At 42.8% G+C, this 24,562-nt stretch overlaps 1 protein-coding gene across 8 annotated transcripts in view; it reads right to left on the bottom strand.

Moving 5' to 3' along the window:
* Nucleotides 1-24,562, bottom strand: part of LOC124064005 (ankyrin repeat and SAM domain-containing protein 1A-like) — a 60,306-nt gene that overhangs the window by 4,774 nt on the left and 30,970 nt on the right. For 4 of the 8 annotated variants that reach the window (XM_046398175.1, XM_046398178.1, XM_046398179.1 and 1 more), the window contains 12 exons: nucleotides 16,524-16,580; nucleotides 15,005-15,074; nucleotides 11,754-11,866; nucleotides 4,619-4,717; nucleotides 3,934-4,080; nucleotides 3,354-3,461; nucleotides 2,965-3,135; nucleotides 2,709-2,846; nucleotides 2,555-2,626; nucleotides 2,364-2,450; nucleotides 1,703-1,840; nucleotides 417-599 (listed from right to left, as the gene is read on the bottom strand). In XM_046398175.1, coding sequence (XP_046254131.1) covers nucleotides 417-599; nucleotides 1,703-1,840; nucleotides 2,364-2,450; nucleotides 2,555-2,626; nucleotides 2,709-2,846; nucleotides 2,965-3,135; nucleotides 3,354-3,461; nucleotides 3,934-4,080; nucleotides 4,619-4,717; nucleotides 11,754-11,866; nucleotides 15,005-15,074; nucleotides 16,524-16,580 — 1,383 coding nt within the window. The remainder of the gene's footprint in view (nucleotides 1-416; nucleotides 600-1,702; nucleotides 1,841-2,363; nucleotides 2,451-2,554; nucleotides 2,627-2,708; nucleotides 2,847-2,964; nucleotides 3,136-3,353; nucleotides 3,462-3,933; nucleotides 4,081-4,618; nucleotides 4,718-11,753; nucleotides 11,867-15,004; nucleotides 15,075-16,523; nucleotides 16,581-24,562) is intronic. The other 4 variants (XM_046398177.1, XM_046398182.1, XM_046398181.1 and 1 more) reach the window with 2 other exon arrangements.

Raw genomic sequence — 24,562 nt, 5'->3', positions numbered from 1 at the left:
CCGGGAATTACAAGGAGCGTCTTTTTCTGTAATTTGTAAGCAGATTTAAGAGTGATGGACATCGGAGTCCATCTGAAACCGAAAATGTGTGTACCACATCTGTGTGTTCAGATGTTCTGAATGACCATAAAACTGAGTCCGAATTCTGACGGAAATCAGGCGCTAAGAGTTTTAAAGTCCCCTTATTAGCTCCATGAGCTGTGAATCTCGTCCCACTGCTGACTGTCTTGATAAGCAGGCAGAATCGGTGGACCAGACGACAATAATGAACTTCCTGCTGTTGCATACACCCGTCTCTTCCACCACAGTATCAGAAGGCAGATTAGTCTTTGTGCCTCTGTTGTCACTGAACAACTGAACATTCACACATGTATATATGTATAGTGTGTGGTCTACGTGTTTCATGTCCAACTCACCCCTGACTTCCGTACGCTGCCTCGTGGTCTGGGTACAGGTCGGCTGGACTTGGTCTCGATGACCTCTGAACTGGCTCCGACTGGGAGGTTCTGGTGCTGTTTGGTCCTTTGGGCCTGCAGAGCCAGCTGATAGGCTACCTCAAACGCCTGGCCAAGCGTCAGTATAATCTCATAGGTCAGGTTCTGTATGCAGAGGAAGAAAGAGGCAGAGCAGGTCTCTTTAAGTATTCTGGACTTCGAGTCTCCCAGGCTAAAAAAACAACACCATAATCAGTTTGCAGTGACAGGGCAAAATATAACAGAACAAAGTTTCTTTCTTCTTAAACTCCTTAAAAAAAAAAAAAAAAGCTGTGCATAACAAGGAGAAGTGGCTGTAAACTCTAAAGTGTTTTGCAGCAGCAAGCAGCTCCCTTCAGTAACTGAAATAGATACATCCACCGTAGCTTAGTATTAAAGCTGTTGCTGCACTCTATTGTTATACACTGACAGCTTCCACATATGAACAAGCACCCCAGACTAACGACAGAGGATTCAAGCTTCACACTTCACGCCTGAGGAGGTCAAAAGAGCAATCGCATGAATCGTGCGGCGGAAGCAGACACAGAACACGGAGCTGCGGATGTCCTTTAATGAAGAACCTGCCCTGAGATGAATACATTGTCTGTTTACTTCAAGCCTAGATGCGCCTCTTGCCTGACAGACGTGATCAGCTCTGTGTTCCCTCTTTGTGCGGTGAGGCTGGTGTCTGCTAGAGGCTGACAGCAGCAGGAAAACAATCATTCCAGTTTAAAATAACAGATTGCATTCCACGACTGTTGTGGCCTTTAATCGTTATCAAAGCCTCTTGTTTCAGCCTCTCAGAGGGCAGCACACAGTTTAGAGAGTCACTGTAACCCAGAGGAAACAGAGTACTGTTATGCTGGCTCTAGTCTGGAATGACCCTGCAGTATTATGAGGCAGATTAGGACGATAATCATTCAATCGGTGGGTAGGTGGGGGCAGAGCAGGTAATAGAGGGTTAGAGCAGGACTGTGTTTACGAGCAGGCAATCAGCTCCAACTGAAGCGTGACACCTTGGGGAGATAGGAAAGTCTGGAGATAACAGTGTTGACCGTTCAGGCTGTCACAGATACTCGACATAAGTAGGAGGAATTCATCATTCTTTCATCTTGTTAATGTTAAATCAGAAGTCAAGTCAGATTAAGGTGACATAGTTCACCCTGAGACAGAGAAGCCCGAGTGTTTTCAGTTGGTCACAGGGGACTGGAGGACGAGGGCATCCTTACCACGTCTATGGTGCTGAACACATGGCAGTAGTGGTGGCTGGTCTGCAGGTCCTTGGTGATGTAGGCAAATGTGCACAAGTCCTCTGGGTCTTGGGCTGCACACGAGATATTCCGGATCTCGTGCTCCGCGATGATGTTCTGCGTCGAGAAGAGAGGCAACATAGGACTTTAGTTTCTATTTGATATGATTATCACAACACAAACAGAACATTAACCCAAGCAAGACAGAGAGTCAAAGCTATGAGGGCCGCCATTAGGACAAAATCTAAATATGACAAGAAACGGGCAGTGAAGAGGAGACACTGAGGCATAAATCATGTTTCACAGCCATTGCAGTAAAGTGCAGCCATACAAAGTAATACCAAGCTCAGCTTCCAAGGCAGCCTTTAAGAGTCTTTTTTATTAATGTCAAATAAATGTCAGTATGAGCAGACTTGCTCCCTCTCAGAAAATACGAATGTGAACAAATCTGACATAAAACGGAAGCCATGACATTTACAGTCACAGAAACGAAGCAGTGTGATGTTTGACGGCGGCGCTCTTCATGCATGTGATCTCAAAATGTTACGAAAAGAAGACATACTTTTATTTTCAATGGGTTCAATTAGACGTGCAACCTGACTCTGAAGATTAAACGCAGTGTGTGCATGCAGCGGCTCACCTTGTTGGCTGCATCAATGAACTTCACACCCTTGTAGGTGATCGAGAGGACGATTGTAGGGACTTTTCTCATTTGTTCTGTCGACCTCTTTAGGAAGAAGAACACAGAACATTAAGGTGATTTACTGTTTTTATTCTATATGTGTTGTATGTCCGCTGTCTGTCCTTTTAGATTGGAAACATGTAACATACCCGCATTTTGGCACAGGCATCCTGCGTGGACTCGGTGCCCCGAAGATCCTTAATAAGCATGGAACCAAGATACTGCAAGGGAACAGAAGAGATGTTGATGTGTATCGCTCACTGAAAACCACATCGTGTACGAAGGAGAAAGGCGTGGACGTACACTGGCTTCATAGGCGCAGGATTCAAAGATGAGTTTCTCTGGTTGATGATGCCAGTTCTGGACCGGTGCATACGGGGCAGCCAGACTAGGTGGCCGCAGGGTCAGACGGGGCTCTCGATGCCGTTCTTCATACCATTCCTGGAAAATACAGGTATTATTATTAGACTGGCAGAGATAAACTACAACCACTACACGACATACTGGAGACCATAATGTGCTGATGAAATGAGGGGATACAGATCAACCCAAAACATACTTGCGATCTGTGTCGATCGCCGTGATGTCTTTGGGTGACATCAAAGTCAGTATCTGGCACTTTTTTCCTCCCAAGCTCTCCTGCTGGCAGCAGAGGGTCCATTGAGCGTCCTGTGTAGGATTCCATTTGACTGAGGGGAGACGAGGTCTGGGATCCGGGCAGGTCATGGCACTGGAGAGACAGGAGAGAGTCGGACACTGTTAGTTGTTGTAAGATTGCTCTTCATCTTTTGCAAAAACCTGCAATCTTTGCAGGCTAAAAACAAACAGACTGAGACGTGGCCCTCATTCATGCCTTCTTACCCCACGTTTCAAAATATTGGAAAAGAAAAAACGCACACGACTGTGAAAGCTACTCCTAAAGCCCTGCGGGTGTCTGAAGATACTTACCCTGATCTGAGACAAACGAGGAGGCTTGACTGGAGGCTCCTCATAGGGCCTTTCTGCCAAAGAAGCAATGATGCGTTTCCTGTGACCAAGTAGGGAGATCTTTAGCACCTGGAGGAAAGAGAAAACTATGTGGTGAGCATGTGGGGCAGCAATCGAGGGAGGCAGACCAAGAAGCTAAATACTCTGATGTTTAACTGAGCATTACAACGTTGCCTTAAGGCTTAAAGCCTCTAACCTTAAGTGGGAGCCTAAATGTTTGATTGTATAATAACTCTTTACATCATTGTTTTACTATTTTATTTTCTTGCCTTTATATAACTTTGCCACATTGATAACTTAAATGGTTTGTTTCCTGACCCGTAAACCTTTAACCAAGCGAAGCACTGGAAAACAGCTTCCCTCATAATAAACACCAAAGTTTTGTGTAATCACCTTGTAAGTGTGAGTTTCCTGTCTTTTAAACCTGAAGCTGGAGTAAACTGTCAAACTTGTCTCTTAGCCTGGATTTCCTTAAACACACTGTAAAACTAATTTCACCCTCCGACATTCTCCGTAGTCCCTGTACGTCACTGTGACTCACATTGACAATTTCCAGTTCCCACAGGTTTTTGACACAGTCTAGGGACCGGTAGCCACTGGCAAGGAAGTTGTGCAAGTACTCGTGCAGGCCCAGATTCTCCAGCCAAGAGGACAGGGAACTGCTGCCGTCACAGCCCAGCGCTTTCACCTGTAGGAGAAGACTTTATCATTCAATGATGCTTCCAAGGGCCTGCGAGAAAACGTGTTGGCACATATGCTGCATTTTTAATCAATTTCCATGCCTGACTCTTTGAAGAAACTCGACTTCAGTAACCTCAGTAACCCCAAACATGAATACTGGACGACATGAAGGAGGCACCAGACTATAGCTTAGATGTACTGCAGTGGTGAAAGATATATCTTTATATCTTTAACTTCAGTAAAAGTACCAAAAAACAATGTTAATAAACAAGTTACAAGTTAAAGTCTTGAACTCAAAATCTGACTTGAATAATAGTACACATCTATCATTACTTAAATGTACTTAAAATATCAAAAATAGAAGCACTCATTCTGCACAAAGATGGCTCATCAAATGTATTTAGTTACTTTCCACTGGTGCACTACTGCCTTGGTCTTATGGGGAAATTAGCTCTTGTGAGCCAACATCAGATGCAATGCAAAACACTGGATCAGGCTACACTATGCTGACATAATTACTGAAGTAGTGATCAGTGATTTGTCACCTTGGGTAATGAACGGGCTGCATGCAGGATCTTCTTTCTGTGGCTTGGGTCTATGATCCCAATCTCTCTCAAGTCCTGGTCCTCCATTACATTGCTTCCCTACAGAAGAAAAATACAAAAAACAGGATGTCTGGTAAATAATACGAGTCTTTCGAAATGAATCAACTGATCAAGTCAATCAAGTCAATTTCAGCCAAAACATGTTGCAACATAATGTAAGAAGTCATACATATAAACAAAGACCGTTTGGCTCCAATGTTACATCTAGTTTAGACAAATCGTCCACGAGAAGAGCCTATGCTGCAGGTTAAGTATTGATCACCAGTAACGCCACCATTGCAGAAAAGGGGTCATTTACTCTTGAGCGAGATCTTCAGACTCCTCCCTGGGACCCAACCTTCTGACTGCGGTACAGGGGGCCACGTCGATAACCCCTTAAATGAGATGTGGGGGGAGGGGACTGACAGGGATGTGAGTGGACTGTGGACGATGGTCAATCCCGTCTTTGGTTACACACAGTACCACCTCTGGGACCGTGTGGCAGGTAATGGATAATGGGAAAAGGAGCGATAAATCAATGTCAGAGCTGCAGTGCGGTCATTGGTATAAGATGGAGGGGTAGGATGCTACTGTGTCGATAGTTGACTGTAAGTGATGGCTGCGGGGTGGTGGTGGTGGTGGTGGGGGTCAAAACACCGCGACATGTAAAACAAGAGCCTCTATTTCCACAGTGAACATCGTTCATTAGCGTCATCCTTTCGGGTGATCTAATGGTCTGACAGTCAAACTAAACGAGTTATTACAAACCATTACAACTCAGGTGACCAGTAGGACGTCAGTAAGAGCTTCGAGTTCATTTTATTGACTGTAGAACAGTGATTCATAAATGCCATTGGTGCTCCTTCTAAAAACCAGGTCAGCAACTAAATCTCAAGCGTTTAAGTATCATGATGCTCCAAGATGCTACCTCAGGACTGTGAGGGATCAGGGCACATGTGGCCGACTCTTCAATACAAACCTCAAGTTAATCCTATGGCGTACACACAAATGCACACACACACACACAGCCGTAACAGGACAGAAGAGAGAGCTATGTGTAGGTCAAACCTGACAGTCTGTTTTTCATGCAGAGGCTGTAGATGCAAACAAGGGTTGGGAAAGATGAGCAGACAGGGGGGAGAGCCTGTCAGTGAGAGTAAAAACTGCAGAGTAATCTGCGTAATGCTGCTTGTAGGATCACGACGTTAATCACAATTTTGTTGAGTGAGTCAACGATGTGCAGTTTTACAACGATACAATAGTCAGAGTGCACATGTGGGTAACATGAGTAGTTTGGTTAAGGGAAAGAAAAGTACTGACAGGTAGAAATAAAGATGGGCAGGTAGAGATAGAGACAAAGGAAAGATCAGAAAGACAAAGTAAAAGAAATATGGACAATAAGAGAGACAGAAAGGCAAGGAGAAACGGTCAAACGAAAGGGAAGATGGACAGAAATAAGACAAAAAGACCAACCAAGGGAAAGATGGATGGACAGAAAGACAGACAGACAGACAGAAAAACAAAACGGTTACAGACAGAAAGGAGGAAATAAAGATGGGAGCAAAACGATTAGGGCAGGAAGTTACGTCGGTTGTAATGATGGTGAGCTCATATTTAGCACAAGACATTATGACGCAACTCTTTGCTCTGTTAATGCCTCGCACTAAACTGACAACTTAAAGCCCATTATCTCTGAACAGCAACACGCCCATCGCTGCCTCTCTGGCTGAGGATTGAAACTATTTGGAGAGCCGGATGGATAATAGAGCTTTCACAGTGCGTGGATCATTGCATTACTGTCCCACTGGAGATTAACTGATAAATGGCTCTGTGAGGGGAAATATAGCTATAACAGACTGAGTCTACAATCTTTGCCCCCATTTCCTCTGCGGTTTTCTGCACTTATTTATTCTGGTCGGTGTGTTTTAATGCAGCTATTTTATTTCTTATATGTTTCCAGTGTATGCTGAGAGCTTTACTTTGATGTTTTCAGTTGATCGAACTTCATAGAGTTTTGAGAGCTGCTGTTTATAATATCCATCATAAAGGTAAACACAGAACTAATTAACTGAATCTATTTTTGTACACAAAATATCTATTATTAAAAAAAAACCCAAAAAAAAACAAAAACAAAAAAACAAAGCCCTGCTGGATCATGTTGGGTTTGGTAGAGACATACATTAGTGCTGAAATAATTAGTCTATTCATCAATCAACTAGTCGATTCACATACAATCAATCATCCACTGTTTCAATTATTGATTGAATGCTTAAGGCACACGTCAAACAAAAAATGCAAAATGTTAACTGCAAGCTAGCAAGCGTTTCACAGATCGAGGACCTTTAGTTGCAGCCCTAACTGACAAAACTGGAAGCTGAGCCAATTTATGTGAATTTCTAGGATTTGTTTCAATCCATATTAGAGCAGAAAAGATAAGATTAATCCTTTAGTTGATCAACAGAGATGTAATGTGCGACTGTTCTGATGCGTCCTCGGAGGTAGTAAACTGAATATCTGTTGGTTTTAGGCTGTTGGCCCGACAAAACAAATTATTTCAAGATGTCACCTTGAGCTACAGAAGACTGTTAACGGAAAATTCATTGAATAATTGAGAAATTACCTGGCAGATTATTTGCTAATGAAAATGACTGTTGGCTGCAGCCCTAACCAGCATTTTCCTGACGTGACCCAGACCCAACTGAACGCAGTGACTTTAATATGAACCCTCGTCTGAGATGAAAGCTGCTTGAAAGGGCTCATCAAGTCTTTGAAAAGTAGCTGAGTTCATGAAGCTTCCATCTCCCACAACATAAATATTGCATTCACCTCTGCTATATCTTGATGAGCCATTTGTCTCCGCACAAAGGCTTTGAAAGCACACAGCGACTTGAGAGATGTGGTGGTGACAACTCCGTGGGGAAAATTCTGACTAATGTGGTCCCCTTTTTTTCCCTCACAACAGGCTGAGCAGGTCTAAAAGTGAGACTACAGAAAGCTTACATCAGCACAACAAGGGTGAGAAGGATACATCTAGATTGGTGCAAGCCAGGTGGATCTGTGTCTGGGCTTGTGTGGCCCATCCATCTCTGCTCTCCCCTGTCCTCTCGTTAAAACGCTGCTCTCTCAACAGCCTATCCAACAACCACAGCCGTCCCTCTGGTTTGAAAGCACTGTGAATTCAGGCTAGAGGCTCGAGGGCACAGATCGCTCAATCCTGACTGTCTGAAGGACGGCTCACGGACTGCACGGAAAAATCATAGTTTGTCCTCTTCAACAGGCTGTCAGGCAACTTGGGCCTGTGGAAAAACACTGTGAGGACACTGTGTGCAAAGATGAAAAAAAATCATTTAAAAAGAACCATCTATTCCATCCAAATCCTGCACAAATGTTTTACACAAGGGTAAATGGACAATAATTCACCACCATTACCCCAACAGAAAAATCAATGAATCCATTCCCAATCTTTGAGCTTCTAATGCATGAAGCCATTACTGAATATCCAATTTGTCTGCAGGCTTTGACTCTTTCCACAATAACAACAAGGACTGGAGAAAAGGGAGGAGAGTAACAAAAAAAAGGTGACACAGTTGAATTGATGTTTTGTTTTTTTTTTAAACAAAGTTCTGCTTCTAGTCAGCACTCAGTCACCTCCACTGACTTGAAACTTAAGGCAAATTTGCTCTTCTCTGGTTGGCTCCATGAATGCCAGCTTCATACAAGGTGACGTCCGCGCAGAAGAGCACTGGTGCCTCGAATACGAACTAACTTGGAGCTCTGTTGCCTGACCCTGTCACAGCTGACGACACAGCCACCAGAAGCTCTGAGGCAGAAGTCGAGAGACAAGGAGCAGTTTCATTTCAACGGGCGTAACTTTGTCAGAGCCAGCGACGACTGCAGAACCGCACAGCCACGCAGAGCTCGTTTCACTGGGACATTTACTCCACGAGTCGATAAAAAGCACCCAGCCTTTTTCAGCAGAGGCAGGTCTCTGCTTCGGTGCTTTAACACAATACAATCACTGCTGCTATTGATCCACTTCTAGAGCCTGCAGGGGAGACAGAGATCACAGCAGTCCGACTCGCAGAGTAAACACTGTTTAATTAGTGATCTCAGTCTACAGCTGACATGCTGTTTCTCAACCTCTGTTTCTCAGAGCAGCTCATACCCATGGGAAGATTAAAAAATGCCTTCAGATCATTTCAGGAGACCAGCACAGTGTGCTGCTGAGTGAAATTTTCCCATTTCATGATGAAAGAAACGTGACCCATTACCTTGCAATGGTGAAAATATCCGTAATCCTAAAAGTCTGAAAAAGTGGGCCAATAAATTGCGAAATAATAATTTTGATGGAATCATCAAAACTCCACCTCCTTGTAGTGAAATGTTATGTCATCACTCTTATTTTCAATTTGATCGGAGCTTTATTGTTGAAATATAGCTACTAAATTTAATCACACAATAATGAGCTATGTTAGCATGAACATGAGACTGAGGAAATAACATTTCATAATCATGCATTGGATGTTCTTATTTTACAAATTATTGGTTTTCTTATATATTTCACACAACTTATTAACGCGGTAGTTTATCTCTGAATTCTCTGAATTTAATATTGAACATTTTGGGTGCCTGAAGGCTGGTGCTACTAATAAAAACCCAAAACAACCTGTCTGTCAACAATGAAACAACCTGCTCCTGTTCCTTCCACTTGAAGACACAAGAGCAAATTAAGTGCAATTAGAAAAGTTTAGCCGAGACAAGGTGACTCAGAGGGTAATTCTCATTTCCAGCTGAGATTCTTAAGAAAGGTCAACAGTTACTGAAGGAAGCAAGTGCTCTTTAAAAGGTTACAGCTTCTTTTTTTTTTTCTAAATCCTCTAGTGATTTCAGGCAGCCAGGTGGTCTGTAAGCCGTGTTTAACGATAGAAAAATTGCCATCTCTCCGCTTTGAGGGAAAAAAAAAGACTCAGGGCTGAGGAAGGAGAGTGTGAAAGACTAAAAAAGACAGTAGGAAGATTAAACTCACAGAGTAACTTCAGAGGCTTTAACACGGAATTAAACCTGGGTGTTGATGACACCGGGTGAGAAGGAGGGAGGCTGATACATTGAGGAACACTCTACTTTCAAGTTATGTAAAGTAGATTAAAGATTATTCATTATTCAAATTGGAAACAGCTGGCTCATACAGCTATAAGATGAATCCATGCCATACACGAGCACTGAGCCTTAGTGAAACAAAATCTGCTCACTGGAGAAATCAAAGAAAACCTAATTTGCACACCTTAAATAGCAAAGAAACACTGACCCTGACACTTTCAACTCTGAAATACATGGAGACACAACAAGAGAAACACCTGACGAGAAGGATAAAGTGACTTCATCAGTGTTGTAATCGCCAAAAGGACGGTGGCTCATATTAATTACATGAAGTCTAGAGTCATCTGTCGACCGACCAACTATACTGTACACGTTGATATCAATGCAACTCATATCACTGTGTGGTTTGGTTTAACTTGGGACTGCGTTTCTCAGCCCGCCAGTCTGAGGAAATACGAGATACGAGGCAAACATCTGATCTTTTCCAGGCAGAGAGGAAACTTCTGTCGGATCATTACAACACCTTTGAAGATACAACATGCTGCTGGATAACAGGTAGGAAAAAAAAAATGATTGTGATTTTTCCCTTTAGGTTTGCAAAGGTAACACGATTTGACCAAATCAGGCAGTAAAAGATTTGACTCATTAGTCTCAATGATAATTTGTTGAACACACAAGACTGTACAGCAACACAAGACCGCAGATATGTTCAAGAAAGCAAACATGTTTGGATATCTGACTCCGGAAACTGAACAATACTGAGCCTCACCCACACTGTATGCACGTCTTCAGAAGGGTCACAGCTCAGGGACAAAAGGTGGTCTTAATATTGAGCCGATTGCTGAATTTGTACACAAATTTACCCTGACTTCTTCAGCATTACACAGTAAATGTTTTTGTCGGTGATTTGAGACTTTTGTAAAGAGTGAAGAAACCGTGTACCCTGTAGTGCTGTGGATCTGGATGAATCTGTGGTGATTTGCCCTTGTAGGTTTTTTTTTTAAAATTGAATGTTTGTGAGTTTTGTCTACCTACAGGTACATGAACGTTTTCTCGTCAAACTCTTGGTCAGGGAATCAAACCAAGTGTGGAGTCTGGATGGGATTAAAAACCAGCAAACACATGGCTTCTCATGCGTCAAACAAAAAGTGTGTGATAGGCTAGATAGATAGACTGCTGTCTCCAACATACACACTGGCTCGGCCTACCAGCTGGGTTTCTCATTCTCTTGCCTATCAGTCCTCATTACTGACAAAAGCAACAGAGCCGACTCACAGTGGCGTCGCACACTGTGTGCTCTATAAAACTTGTCAGCCTGGCAACAGCATCCCATTGCTCACCAAGGTGGTCCTGCGTCCTGGCCAGGCATCAGCTGCTTTTCATAGGCAGCCAGCCCACTGATTCTAAGTGACAGGCCACAACAGCAGCCTCCTGAGCTGGAGACTGAGAGTGCAGGATAAACCTGATTCAACACGCAACCAGACGTAATGATGTCAAAGTTGTTGTAAACAAAATAATTGACAGCACAGATCAAATTGGGTATTGTCTAGCTGAAGGGATGCATGAATCTAGCAAACATCAATGAATGTTCTGCCTTACAGCCTGTCATAAGAACGGGAGGAAAGGTTTCATCAGTGAATCAAGTAGTGAATATTGTGACTTTTATAAAGAATGTGATGTAATGAGTCATACCGAACTGTGCTCTGAATCCACCCACAATAAACAATAAAATCGTGTAACTCGTGAAAAAACAAGTCAGAGGATAAAGTGAGTGAGGTCATTACAGGATTTCAGCTAATTGAAGTTCAGACGAAGCTAATGGGATCATCTCACTGCTAATGGGTGCTGGCATCAATTGGATTAATGCACAAAGACACAAAATTAAGAAGGAGTGTGCAGTGGAAGACGAGAAAAAAAGATAACAGCGAGGACAGACATGAGACAGTCCAGAGCATTAGGGTCAGTTGAGGTCAGTCTGGATATAATGTAAGACACTCACCATGTAGTGCAGGTCGTCAAAGCCGTTCAGGAGTAGTTTGCTCTCGTACTGCGGCAGTCCCACATGCTCCAGCCAGTCTCCCACAGGCTGGTCCAGCAGGCGGCCCGCAGCACCTGCCGACAGGGGAAAGCGCTTCAGGAGGGAGAACCCTTTAAGCCGGTAGCAGCGGCACTCTGAGGATGAGACGTGGCATTGCCACATCATTCTCGGCCAGCAGAGCCGAGCGCACCAGCAACAGGAAGTCGGGGAAGACAGTGTTCTTTGTGGACTGGGTGTCAGCTCCCGCAGGGCAGCGGGGGGCTGAACCACACTCACTCAAGATGAATTCAAGTACCCCTGATCTCAGGAGTAGGGGGGGGGGGGTGTTAAAAGAGATATGAGCTGGTGGACTATATGCTAATATCCACCAATTTTTCTAGCAATGATAGTCAGCCAGGAAGATGCTGAAAACACATTCAGAAATCAACAAGATACTGCATCACTTAATTTGGGCAACTATAACAAAGCAGTTCATGTCCAACTTGCAAAAGCTCCAAAATGTCCCACATCAGGAGGTAGCAGTTTCTGTCCAAAAATAAAACCTTGTAGCTGATTTAGCTAAGATGCTAGTTTGAAACAGATGGGATCAAAGAGAAGGGATTTGTTTTTTCAGGGAAGGTAATGTGTTTCATCCACGTGAAAACTTCTTTCAAACTTGTAGTGAAGAAGCCGGAGACAGTTAATTACCAAACATGCTCATCCCTGATTCCCGGACGAAAACTACTCAAGCGTATAGCCCACAACGCGCAGTGCAAAGAGGAATCTACCTCACGAACACAGCAGTGTTTGCATAGAGAGTGGCGGGACAGACAGAAATCTGCAACACAACGGTCACGAGCTGAAACTGACTGAGGAAGAAAGCTGAGATGATCCCGTAAAAGGACAGATGACTGCCTCTACTCCTGTGAACATATCGGTATGTTTCAACTCACTTTCAATGCAAACAGCACGTATTACTCTCTGTCGTGGGAATCATTTTAAACTTGATAAATTTGATAACTGTACCTCAACCACAAGTAAAAGTTAACAGAGCAAATTACTTTCCTGCTCCTAAGAAAGAGTCAAATATGAGCTGGATATGTTTTGTCCTGTGCAGGACAACACATAAACAAATCTGTTAACTTGAAATGACAAACATCTCATAACCTGAAATGAATGAGCAGAAGCACATTTTAATGCTTTTTTCATCAGTCCTGTTTTACTGGAGATTCCCATGTCATAAATCCCATTTTGGTCACTCAATAGGCTTGGGAAAAAAAATCCAGTCAGGGATCCAATCAGCTACTTCAATGAGCACTTTGGTAATAGCTGGGCCCCAGGATGAACTCCTCTGCAGGAAAGAGAGTGCTAAAAGTGTCTCGTCTCAGTCTGCGAGATGCATCCAGCAGCATCCACTTCTGCGGTCCAATCCCTGCAGTCCAGTCTAGGCTGAGGAATGGACCACCCAACCCTACAGATGCCGAGGTGGCGTCCTTCTATTGTCCGGGCTGTTCACAATTCTGCTGCCTGCAATTCGTCTCTCCTCCCTTACTCACTCTCTCTCTCTCTCTCTCTCTCTCTCCCCTCATTGCATGTGCGTCTCCACTCCTCCCTCCCTCTCTCTGAAACACTGCAGGTGGCTGCTCTTTGTCGGTGCGAGCTACCGTTTCAGCTACAGATCTCCCACCCCTCATTAATCGCATTCTTTCCTCTGGAGCTTCTGCAGCTTCTGTATTTCCATCTTTTCTTTTAGTTTCCTTTGCCCTCTTCCACCATCTCTTTCACTTTGACGAAGTTGATCAGCAGAGACGGGAAAAGTACAAGAGACAGCAGGCACAGAGCCAATCAGCTGGAGACATCACTGCTCTCCAGTCAACCCTGAGATGGGCAAACACTGGACTGAATTAGGGTGGGGGTCGGGGATGCGGCTTGTAACATCACCAGTCCCCTGACAACCTTCTGATGGCAGCTTTGCTGAAACGTAGCTGGGGTATGGTGGCTCTGAGATTGAGGCTCACATACACAGAGGAGTGGATTCAGACGTAAAGCATGTTCATACCAGGCAGTCAGTGATGGGGCGCTAACTACTTTACTGCAGTGGTCTCAGCTTTCCTCGAGTGAACAAAGCAAAATGAGCTCATCCTCTGACATGCGTGCTGGTTAATATTTAAACAGCTCACTCCAGTGCAAAGCATAACAAACAAGAGGGATAAAATGAGAAGACGGACAACTTTTGCAAAGGCATGCTGTAGTAGATTCACTGCACTGCTTAAATATATTAAAGCTCTGGCGAAGTGTAAACTGGAGTTGAATGCTGAATAATGTGAAATCTGAAGGGAAGGAGTTGAATGTTCGGGTTTGCTGCTACAGTCCCCAGGCGCCATCCATCAGCAGAGATGACAGACTTTTGAAAAGCCTGAGGAATAACATGAGAGCAGGTACAGAATACAAAGATGTTACATAGTGAGCACCTGTAACGACAGATCTCGAAGGCACTTTGGTCTTAAAAATAAAAATACATCTGGAACCTTGCAAGGTAGGTTTATAGAGCAGCCTGGTCTGGTCCCTTTGGCTTAAAAGCAAGAGCAACCACTGCCTTGAAATAAGGACAAGCAAAACAAATCCACTCCTTTCTATTCTCTAAACAACAGAGAAAAGCTATTCAAATGCTCTCTTACCTTTTTTCTGCAGTTGCTAATGTTGATACCACTTCTTACGTACTCTATTACAACACACAAACTGTCTCCCCGATTTATACTTTTGCATCCATTTCTGTGTTGTTAATTAAATCGCAATTTGTTTTTGGGTGCCTCCTTCACTGACCATGTCTTCCAAGCACCTGTTTCATTTCATTTGAGGGCAATGATGCAGCTCAAATAGCTTACAGGATGATTACAAGGCAAATACAAGCAGTTATGGGGTATAGTACAAACCATGAATCACACACTTTAAATCTGCCCATTGAAATCTCTGCCCACGGCCAAATGTGTACTTTAGGGTTCGTGCATTCAAAACTGGAGGGCTCACAGTAAAACTCATAATAGATAAATAATGCAGCAGCAGTGAAATGTATTAGAAAGTGAAAACAGATAATCAATACCAAAAGCTTAAGAAAGTCTCTTCTCCCCCTCAAACTTTCAGCTTTCATCGACAATTCATATCCGAATTTTTCGAGGTGTTGAAACATAATCAAAATTTAAACGCACAAAAAGGCAGTAACGATCGTACTCTACCTGGTGTAGCGTATTGCTGATCTCTGGAGAAATCGATGCCAGCACCAATCAGTGTCATGATCTTCTCGATCTGAGAAAAGGGACAGAAGAGACAGATGAGAACCTGGAGGAGCCGTCGTAGTTCAGCCTCCACCTCTCACCAGCTAACATACAGAGAAATGGCCCCATGCCTTAAACAATAAGCCACCAAAAGTTACAGTCGCCCTGCAAAAGTAAATGACAGCATTAAGGCTAAGGTTAATGAGAGAACAGTCAGTCACAGTGGTTTTATAAAGACACATCGATAAAATAATTGAGGGGCATTTTAAGAAACTGTATTTCGGATCTCAATGCCACAGCATTACACTCATTTCTATTGGGTCTTTGCTGCAGGTTGCAGATGAGATGCTGCTACCTGCAGCCAAAACAATACCAATTTACTCAGACATCCCAGTCTCACAGCCTCAGTGATCACAAAGAAAAAGTCTGGGCACTTAAACTATGAGAAAAAGACACAGAAACAATGTGAGGGGAGTCATGCATTTCCTGTGTTTATAAAGCAAGTTCAAATATGAGCTTCATAATGTTTGCTCCAGTAACACTTGTAACAATTCCCTGTTGCTTCAAGGCAACCAAGGCTCTCAGCAAGAAGCACAAAAAGAGTTAAAAACACAGTGCGCTTGATAAGAGAGAGCAACAACTAAGACACCTAAATTCCCATGTTTTTGTGCAATAATTCCATGCATCTCAACAGAATGCACGTGAGCATTACGAAGGTGTCGTCTCCAAGCACAGTCCACGTGCTATGCTCCTGTGGACGGACACAGTCAGAAAACTGTAATTTCCTTTAAATGCATTCATAAAGACAGTGAAGCAGCTAATGGCCATTGAGCCACAATATTATACCTATCAAAGCACAGCAACATGGCTCCCCCTTTCAACCAATCCAGACTATGCACAGACATTGGGAGCACAGAAAATGAAATGGTGGAGGCTGACAGTGCTGCTATCATACCTGTCAGACACCGTCACTCCATCTCTTGTTATCGTTGTTGTATTTTCTGTGAAAAATTTTAACTAAAAGCACATGTTTTGCCAGTGCCTGCAGAATACTTGTCCTGGTCGCTGCTCTAAAAGCCACTAGACAGGTTATATGTCCCCATTAGGATAATCATTTGAAAGCGCCATCAGGAGACCAAAAGTCTACATTTGTTAAGTTCTCATCATCAATCTGTATGTGGATGTTCTGCTATGTAATTGGAAGAGAAATGTCAGTTAGAGGAGCAGAGACAGAAATCTTTAAAGAATGATGCGTCTATTTAAACGTGCTGCTGTTAGACTGGGTTGTTGATAGTAAATTCAAGCTTCTAGACTTGCTTAGAAGAAGCAATGAATAATCACTGAGATTATATCATCCCAAAAGTGTTAATGAAACCTGGAAAGATCCCATCCATTTCTACAAAGAATGTCCCAGGAAAGGATAGAGCTAACCCCCCAAAAAAAGGACCAGGAGATATTTATATGAAGGTGGATGTCTTACGCTGTCAAAGGAATTAGATCTTCGTTGTTTTGCAGTGGAAGAAGTCTCCGGTTTCTGCTAAGAGAAAGTTCAAGGTTTTGTTTTGCCTTCCTTCCGTGTACTTGCTTACACTGTGCCAGCTATTCTCTGGCAAGAGGATTTTAATAATCCTGTTTTACACACAGATCCTCAACACAGTTGGTACAGAAAACATTAAACTGAATGTAACTGAAACATTTCAAACGGAAAACGGGGCATTTCTAGGGTATAAGTAACGTGTGAAGATGATGAAGAATCCATCAGCCAAGGGGAACCTAAAGGTCACACTCTACTCTCTAGCATGTGGCACAATACATCACTCTTTTACACATATGTTATTTTCATGCTCCACATTAATCTGCACCTTGGAAGAAAAACACATATTTTCTAGCAAGAAAAGAAGGAAAGTTGAGGTGTGAGATGAAGGGCAGCTGGGACATCACATTATTTTAGTTATCCATCTGCCCAGTGTTACTTCTCCATACCGTTGATTAAAATACTGTGTATTGACCAGATGGTATATTAGTCACACAAGCTTGACAAATAACCTCCATCACTCAGCACCACATGTTCACTTCATCAGCCATTAAACATGAATGCTGATGGTGAATTGGCAGCATTTCTCCTACCTGAGCAGAGACTCAGATGAGTCAGCAAAAACTGGATGGCTACTGTTTGTCTGAGTGTGTCAGGCATTTTATGTTGCTTTAGAGAGGCAAAAAAAAATGGTTTTAACCAAACACACAGGTGGACAACAACAAATACTAGCATTTCTAATTGCAAATGCAGATAACCACACATAAACACACAGGACTCTACTATAAAAGCCAGACAGATGTTGGATTACCAGCTGAGACTTGGTTTCACGCTATGAGGAAAAAGTAAGTAAAAACTAAGTGCGTGGTGTCCTAACTTGGAAGTGGGTGTAGAAGGTTATAAGCTTTTTTCCTTTTCACTCTCCTCACCAAATTAAAGGAATAGTTTGACAATTTGGGAAATGTGCCTTTTCACATTCTTGCATTCCACTTGAGTTAGAAGGTCGATTCCACTCTTATGTCAGTATAGTATGGTACAGTAATATAAGGCTACCTGCTGCAAGTAGCTGACTAGCTTAGCTTCGCATAAAAAAAACAACAGCTCACCTGGCTCTGTCCAAAATCTACCTGCCAGCACCACTAAAGCTCACTAATTAATAAGTTACATCAGATTAAACAAACAAGATAAAATGTGTCAATTAATGAGCTCTAAAGGGTGGACAGAGAAAGTATTTATGCCACACTAAAGGTAGGCTGTCAGTTCATGTTTACCATACAGACATGAGAGTGGCAATCTTCTCACTGAATTCCCTACAAGAAAGCTAACAAATTTCCCCAAATGTTTAAACCTCCTTTAAGCTTGCAATAACTGTTGCTGTATTCATAAGTTGTGAATATAATATCGACATATTACGAACCTTTAAGTTTACGTAGAGAACTTGTTAGCCGAAATATGCTTCTGTACATATCTAGCCAGAGCCTGTCTTACCCAATGTGGGGCCCTAGGCAAGGTTTTATATGGTGCCCCCCTCCATCAGCAATTTACATATGCTTACAAAAGAAATCAAATAGCATTGTTTTTACCATTATCTTTAATTTAGTTTAATTTAAGTCACCCAATTTACATGTTTAACAAGTTACAAAAGAATACAAAAAAATCTGAAATATATTATAAAATATGTAATTGATTAATTATATGCAATTAATTGTAATTATTAAAATTAAATGGGCATTGCTTTACATTTGAATCTATGTTAGTTTTTTCATTTTAAGAGTAAATGGTTATAACTATTTTTAATATAATTATATAATTTTATATATATATATATATATAATTATTTTCCCGATTTGTGGCGCCCCCTGGAGGCCACTGCACTAATAGCATTTACCTATATTGCCTAATGGACCATCTGGCTCTGTATCTAGCAGTAACATAGTGAAATTACCATTCATTTTAAGGCATGGTTTTAGCCACTTAATGAACATTCACTCTTCTTCTCAATATCTGGCTCTTTAGCTGTGAAATGTTCCATTATGTTCACCGGCTCATAACAAACTGGTTGTGTCCGCTTATTTGCTGAGCAGACGGTGTACAGTAGTTTTTGGAGCATTTTGACCATGTTTTGAGAGTGGTAAGAATGAACCAAATCGACGCGGACAGAACAATGAAACAACGCGCTGAAACCTTTCCTAACTGCTCGTAAAGCTGAAAGGAGCTGTGAGTTTGACATTATCACATTGTTTCCACATGATCATTTGAATCTTTCATGACAAAAATCACCACTTACAGTCGAAACAACATAAATAGCTACAAGAAGTCTCTCCTAAAGTTCCTTCAACATTTCTTCACCAGAAATGTGACAGATAAAAAACTCACACTGCATCTTCATTTGATATTGAAAATGTCTTCTCTTTTCTTTGTCCTGAATTTATTACAAAGCCTCAGCACGTTACGTCTATGTTGCTGTCATAACAAGTTAAATTATTAGGCGTCAGTAGGACAAAGCCAATTAGAAAGCTGATGACGAATGCTGGTGTTAATCAGGGGTCCAATATGTAAGAGCACTCACACACTGAGCTGCTGTCGCTCCTGTGATAACAAGGATGGGGCAGTGCTCTGGTCTCATAAAGAGGCCGAGGTCTGTACTGAAGGGAAGATAATGGTCCTGTCAGCGTCATCACTCTTCAGCAATGGGCACAAGGGGGACAATAAGGAGCTGTGATCTCACCCTGACAGTTTTCTTTAGCTTGCAGCAGACAAGACACGCCTATGTACTTTTAAACATTGAAGCAGAGGTTGAGAGGTTGTCATATTACTGAGGCATCTGTAGACAACCTCAGTCTATTCTTCTGAATTTGCTGAGCTGCAGTGATTAAGAGGAAATAAACGAAAATTACTGTTGCATTTTAAAAACACAGACACCCAGCAGGGATGGTCAGCACACCAAGCTTTAACATGAAAACAAAATGCATGCGTATGGATGCAAAAACAAAAACACACCCAGCTGCATTGAGTCTCCATGTGTCAGATTCACTCGTCCAGTATAATGAAACAGGGAACGCTAGCTGGTCCATTGAGATTTAGAAGCAGCTACCGTGAAAGTCAGGTGTGATACAGTGTTGGAGCTGGACAAATATATCCCTATCAGGGGACATGGCCCAGTGATTTCCTCAAGGTAAAACACATCCACAACAAGAGAAAGCCTCAGAATTTCATTGTCAAGGACTAAGGCGCCTGATGCCAGGAGAGTTAAGACAAGAAACAGAGAGGAATGTGTTTTTGTGCTGCAGGATCAAATCAATACAAGAGACCTGAAATGGAGAGCTGCCCATTGTGAGCAGGACTCTCTATAAGTGAGGAGATACAATGAGGAAGGTCAGAAGTCATTGGTGAGGTGGAGGGTCAACAGCTGAAGAGCTAGCAGTGGTGAGAGATGGCCAGGGTGAGATTAAAAGGCACATGAAGCCATTTATCATGCTTCTCACAGCAGGTCTGCTGCTCTAGGATGACTGAGCAGGATAACTTGACTGCTATTTTACTGTGATTTGAAAACACAAAGTGTTCTTTCATTATCCGCCTTGAAAATCTTGAACAATATGCAACTAAAGCTCGGGGAGGGAGGATGGGGCTGTGGGTGGTTTTGGGAGAGCTAAAGGATGCCTGGCAGAGCTTGTTCAGGGTGAAAACAAAAGGCTGCTGCAGAGAGAGCGTGCCCAGACCACCCGCCTCAAATTGGCAAGCTGGCACCAAAACAAGGGGTTGGATGAAAACTATGGACTAGTGAATAGCATCAAGGGGAACACAAGCGCACCACTGTCTATAGCAGGTGCCAACACCTCAATGCCACAGTGGGACAAAGCACTGTCAGCACTCCCATCAACATCCTCTTGAAATAGCCCAAAGTCATCGCTGTATTTTAGGAGCAATATCCCCTCCACACAACTTTAAAACTTTGCAAACTCATCCCCAAAAGATGCAAAACACATTAGCTAAAATCCTTTGTAGAAGTTAGAAGAAACAGGACAGCCCTCCTCTCCAGTGACTTGACCAGAGAAACACTAAGTAGAGGCTGCATGCCTCAGCCCCCCTGTGGCTCTGCTATGTTCTCCCACTGGCGGGGATTGGAGAATAGATTTCCCCTGCTGGTTGCACTGAGTCGTGACAGACACCCACAATTTGGTTTGATCTTAGCAGATCAACAAAGTCAGACTTCTCTGTAACAAACAGCAAGGCCACTTTTGTCCTCACAAACAACAAAAGCCAACACCAAATCCGCAATGAGTTCAAGAAAATGACAATACAGGAAGGCGATAAAGAACAAAGAAATGCTGCATGAGCTTCCCTGTAGAATTCAAAATGCCACAGAAGATTAACTTTTTAACACTCCAAAGTAGAAGGACCATGCATAGGGGAGAGGCTTGAGCTTTTCCCCATTCCCCTGTGCTGTCTTTAGCAAATAAAGAACTGAGCTTCAATCAGTGCATACCAATGGAATAGGCTTCACAAGAAACATAATATCCAAAGAAATGCAAGACAGCATCAGTTATTTTCCCATTCAATTCATTCATGGCAGGTAGACAAGATTAATGAGCCTCCCGTGGAGCTGCTCCCTGTAAGGGAATCAATACTCACAAAAGCTGGTTTCATAGTGGCTACTGGATCTGTGGAGTGCGAATCGAGAATGAAGTTAAAAGTGAAATGGGGCAGAGGATGGCGGCCCTCTCCTCCTTTCTACAGCTCTCTGTCTCCCTTATTCTCCTCCCATCTGTGGAGCTCAGTTTGCTGGCCCACACAATGTGCCCCCTGGATTGTCATCTTCAGTCTGATCCCAAGGACCAAGACCAACCCGCATTTGCATGCGCTTTACACACCAGCACACACTCTGCATGTAGAGCAAAAACACACACACACACACACACACACACACACACACACACAGCTCCTTAAATGGAGAGATACACAGGCCAAGACCTCATGCAAGTCAAATCTCCTTGTCTTGAAACCAGAGGCAGTGTATCCAGGGGTGTGTGCAGCTCATGTGAAGAAAAGGACGGGGGTGCAGGAGTACGACAGATATAAGAAAGAATAGGGATGAGGGTGTGAGAACGGGAATATTTAGCAAACCAAATTAAAAGAAGAGAAAGATGTTTTTCTTTTAAAGCCATGTGTGTAAGAGCTGGGGGGTGGGCTTGGTAATGTCCTGGGACCCCTCGTCCAAATGCTGTCACACAGCTCAGTAGAGTATTCCAGAGCAGTCAGTCGTGACCGGCAAGATGGCTGCATCTCAGAGCTAGCAACAGCAAAGAAAACACTGTAGAAGGAGCAACGTAAGCCAAGGAGAAGGCAGAAAGAGAATAACTAGAGAAGGGAGGTTTCAGTTTTCATAGGACACTCCCAACATCATTAAAGAGAGTGCAGGCAAGGTTCCGCCCAATCAAACTTTAACTACTTTCCCCACACACTCCCTCTCATTTACTATGCACTTTACATTGGCAGTGTGAATATTTCCATTTCAAGCAAACGCAGGCTTATTCCCTGAAAGGAAGGGGAGAAGAAAGATTTGCGGTTCTTTCCCTTTGGTTTCAATGCAGAACTCCAAGGCATTTCAATCACTATTCAAGTGAGAAGAAATAAGCTTCTGAGTTCATTAACTGTGGCTCCAAACCTGGACAAAACAAACGGCCTTTCATTTAATTCATCTCATTACTATCAACTGAATCAAACTTACCCGATCTCATTCAGGAAATCGTGTCAAAAATGCTAAATTCTACAATCATTGCTATTAGAAAAGGTGGAGCTGCAAATGCAACCAGCTGCAGTCGGGCTTGCATTTTGTATACTGCAGCTAAAGGTTTTACATTACAAAATCATCCCAGCTGCCGTGTGCTAATGTGAGATCTGTTGGACTGGCAGACAGGTTTCTTCACACACGAATACACTCATCACAAGGAACCTGCACACGAGATCCATCAGAGGCAGAATTTGTGGTTTGCGGACTCCTCTGGGGCAGAATCAGAGTTTATTCTGTACTGACAGTACTGACAACCAGAGCAAAAAATAATGCATTTTTAAACCCAAACACATCATTGGTATTATCCCAAAACAATTTAATTTTGCTGCTGACAGATTGGAGAGTAAATAAAATGAATTCCCAAGGGACGAATGAATAATTAAAGATGAACTGTGATGCTCTTTCCCAGCAACCTACTTTAAGATCTTAAAGAAGCTTTAGGGCATTTAGAAGAACTTAAATCTGGCCAGCTCACTCAGCAACACAAACTTGCATAGTGCATACAGTAAATGAGGCCATTGCCTGAAGAGTATTTTCTTTTCACTGATAAGATCTCTTCTTCTATTGGAGGCCAATAATACAACCTGTTCTCCGGCCACATGGGAGGGCATGTCTGTGCAGGAGGACGGCAATACCTATCGTTTTGCCTCCTCCTCTACAGTTTTTTGCTTTTAAAACCAGATCAATTCTCAAGCTTAGTGTATTCGGTTCATCTGGGAGAAGACAACAGAAAAGCTATGGGGATTATTACTGCCTGCTGAGGGCATCGGAAAGAGCAGCAATCTCCAATAACAGTGTAATGTCATTCCTGCCTTAATCCTGTCACGCTCTCCAAGGCTGCATCCCTCAGATACAGTCTGAGTAGGAGAGGTGCTCGTTAAAGTGGATAATTAGTCTGTGCGACATGCCGCAAGCGAAGAAAAGGTCTTAAAACGAAATTAAAAGATTCAAGCACACTGACCTTATCACCTGCACTGTTCTGCCAAGGGAGGACAATGTCTGAGGAGCAGTGTCATAAATTTGCTCAGTGTTTCTATCATATCATTAGAAGTGAATACTTTCATTATTTACCTCTTTATACAACCATTTTAACAGCTGAAAAACAAACTTGTCACTGCCAAATACAGCAAATTTCCTACTGTACACTATAATGGTGGTGAGCACTTTACTATGGAACTTCATACAGGGAATTACTGAAGATTAGTTTTTATTTCTAGTCAAATAATACTTTCAATTTTCAGTGAGTGCTCAATTGGCAGACTTTGACAAGACTATAAACTAAAGTTATGTGGTTGATATTTGCTAACTTCTGGTAATGCTGAAGCAGATCGAGGCAAAAACATTCTTTGTAGTGCTCACAACTATAAAACCCCAGAAAGTGTACATCGACTGTACACAAGAATGAACGAGTCATACTGCCAAGGTGCTGGCTTCGCCTTCACCTTCAGGCCAGAAAAGTGTTTTGAGCTTTGACGAGCTCCTGTAAGAGGCCTTGTGTACTGGTCCCTTATCCTTCCATCTGAGTGTTGACAGAAGTTATTTCCAGAGAGAGCAAACATGAGGTCAGTTTGCTGTCATGAATAAATACCCTTCAAAGACATGCTCTTTAACTACAGCCTTGTACGACGGTTATCATCAGTGAGGACAGCACTGCAGCAACATCAACACAACAGCCGCCACAGTTTATGGCTGCACGTAACTGAAATGAACACTAAAGTCACACTTTAAAAGTCAGACTTGTAAATGAGCCAATTAGAGAAAAGATCTAACAGCAATGTCTGGTGCGAAGGTCATAAATGTTATGTGGCAATATATCAATAATACATCATTAAGGTTCAGTTGTGAAGCCTCAAACAACGTCCAAAAACAGAAAATCTCAGTACATCACAGCGTGATAACTGTATCAGTGCTGCTAGTCAACAACCTATCAAATCTCTGGTGAGATATTTTGTATTTCATTCGCTTTCCCCAAACAGAATCACATCCAAGAAATCAGTCCCGTTCTGCCTGCCTCCTAATACTGGAGAGGGTTAGTGAGGTGATCAAAGACGTGGACAATTCTGACCATCTGCAGACAAACCGCAGTCCAGAGAGGCCGAGATATCACCCTCAAAGCCACTATTAGCTCAGCTCTCCGTGGCTGTTCTGATGGGGTCACGTAAAGGAACACTAGGCAGCAATACGAGCTCCTCGT

The sequence above is a fragment of the Scatophagus argus genome, chromosome 8 (assembly GCF_020382885.2).
Source record: "Scatophagus argus isolate fScaArg1 chromosome 8, fScaArg1.pri, whole genome shotgun sequence".
Taxonomy (NCBI): Eukaryota; Metazoa; Chordata; class Actinopteri; family Scatophagidae; genus Scatophagus; species Scatophagus argus.
This window is presented reverse-complemented; position numbering and strand designations above follow the sequence as displayed.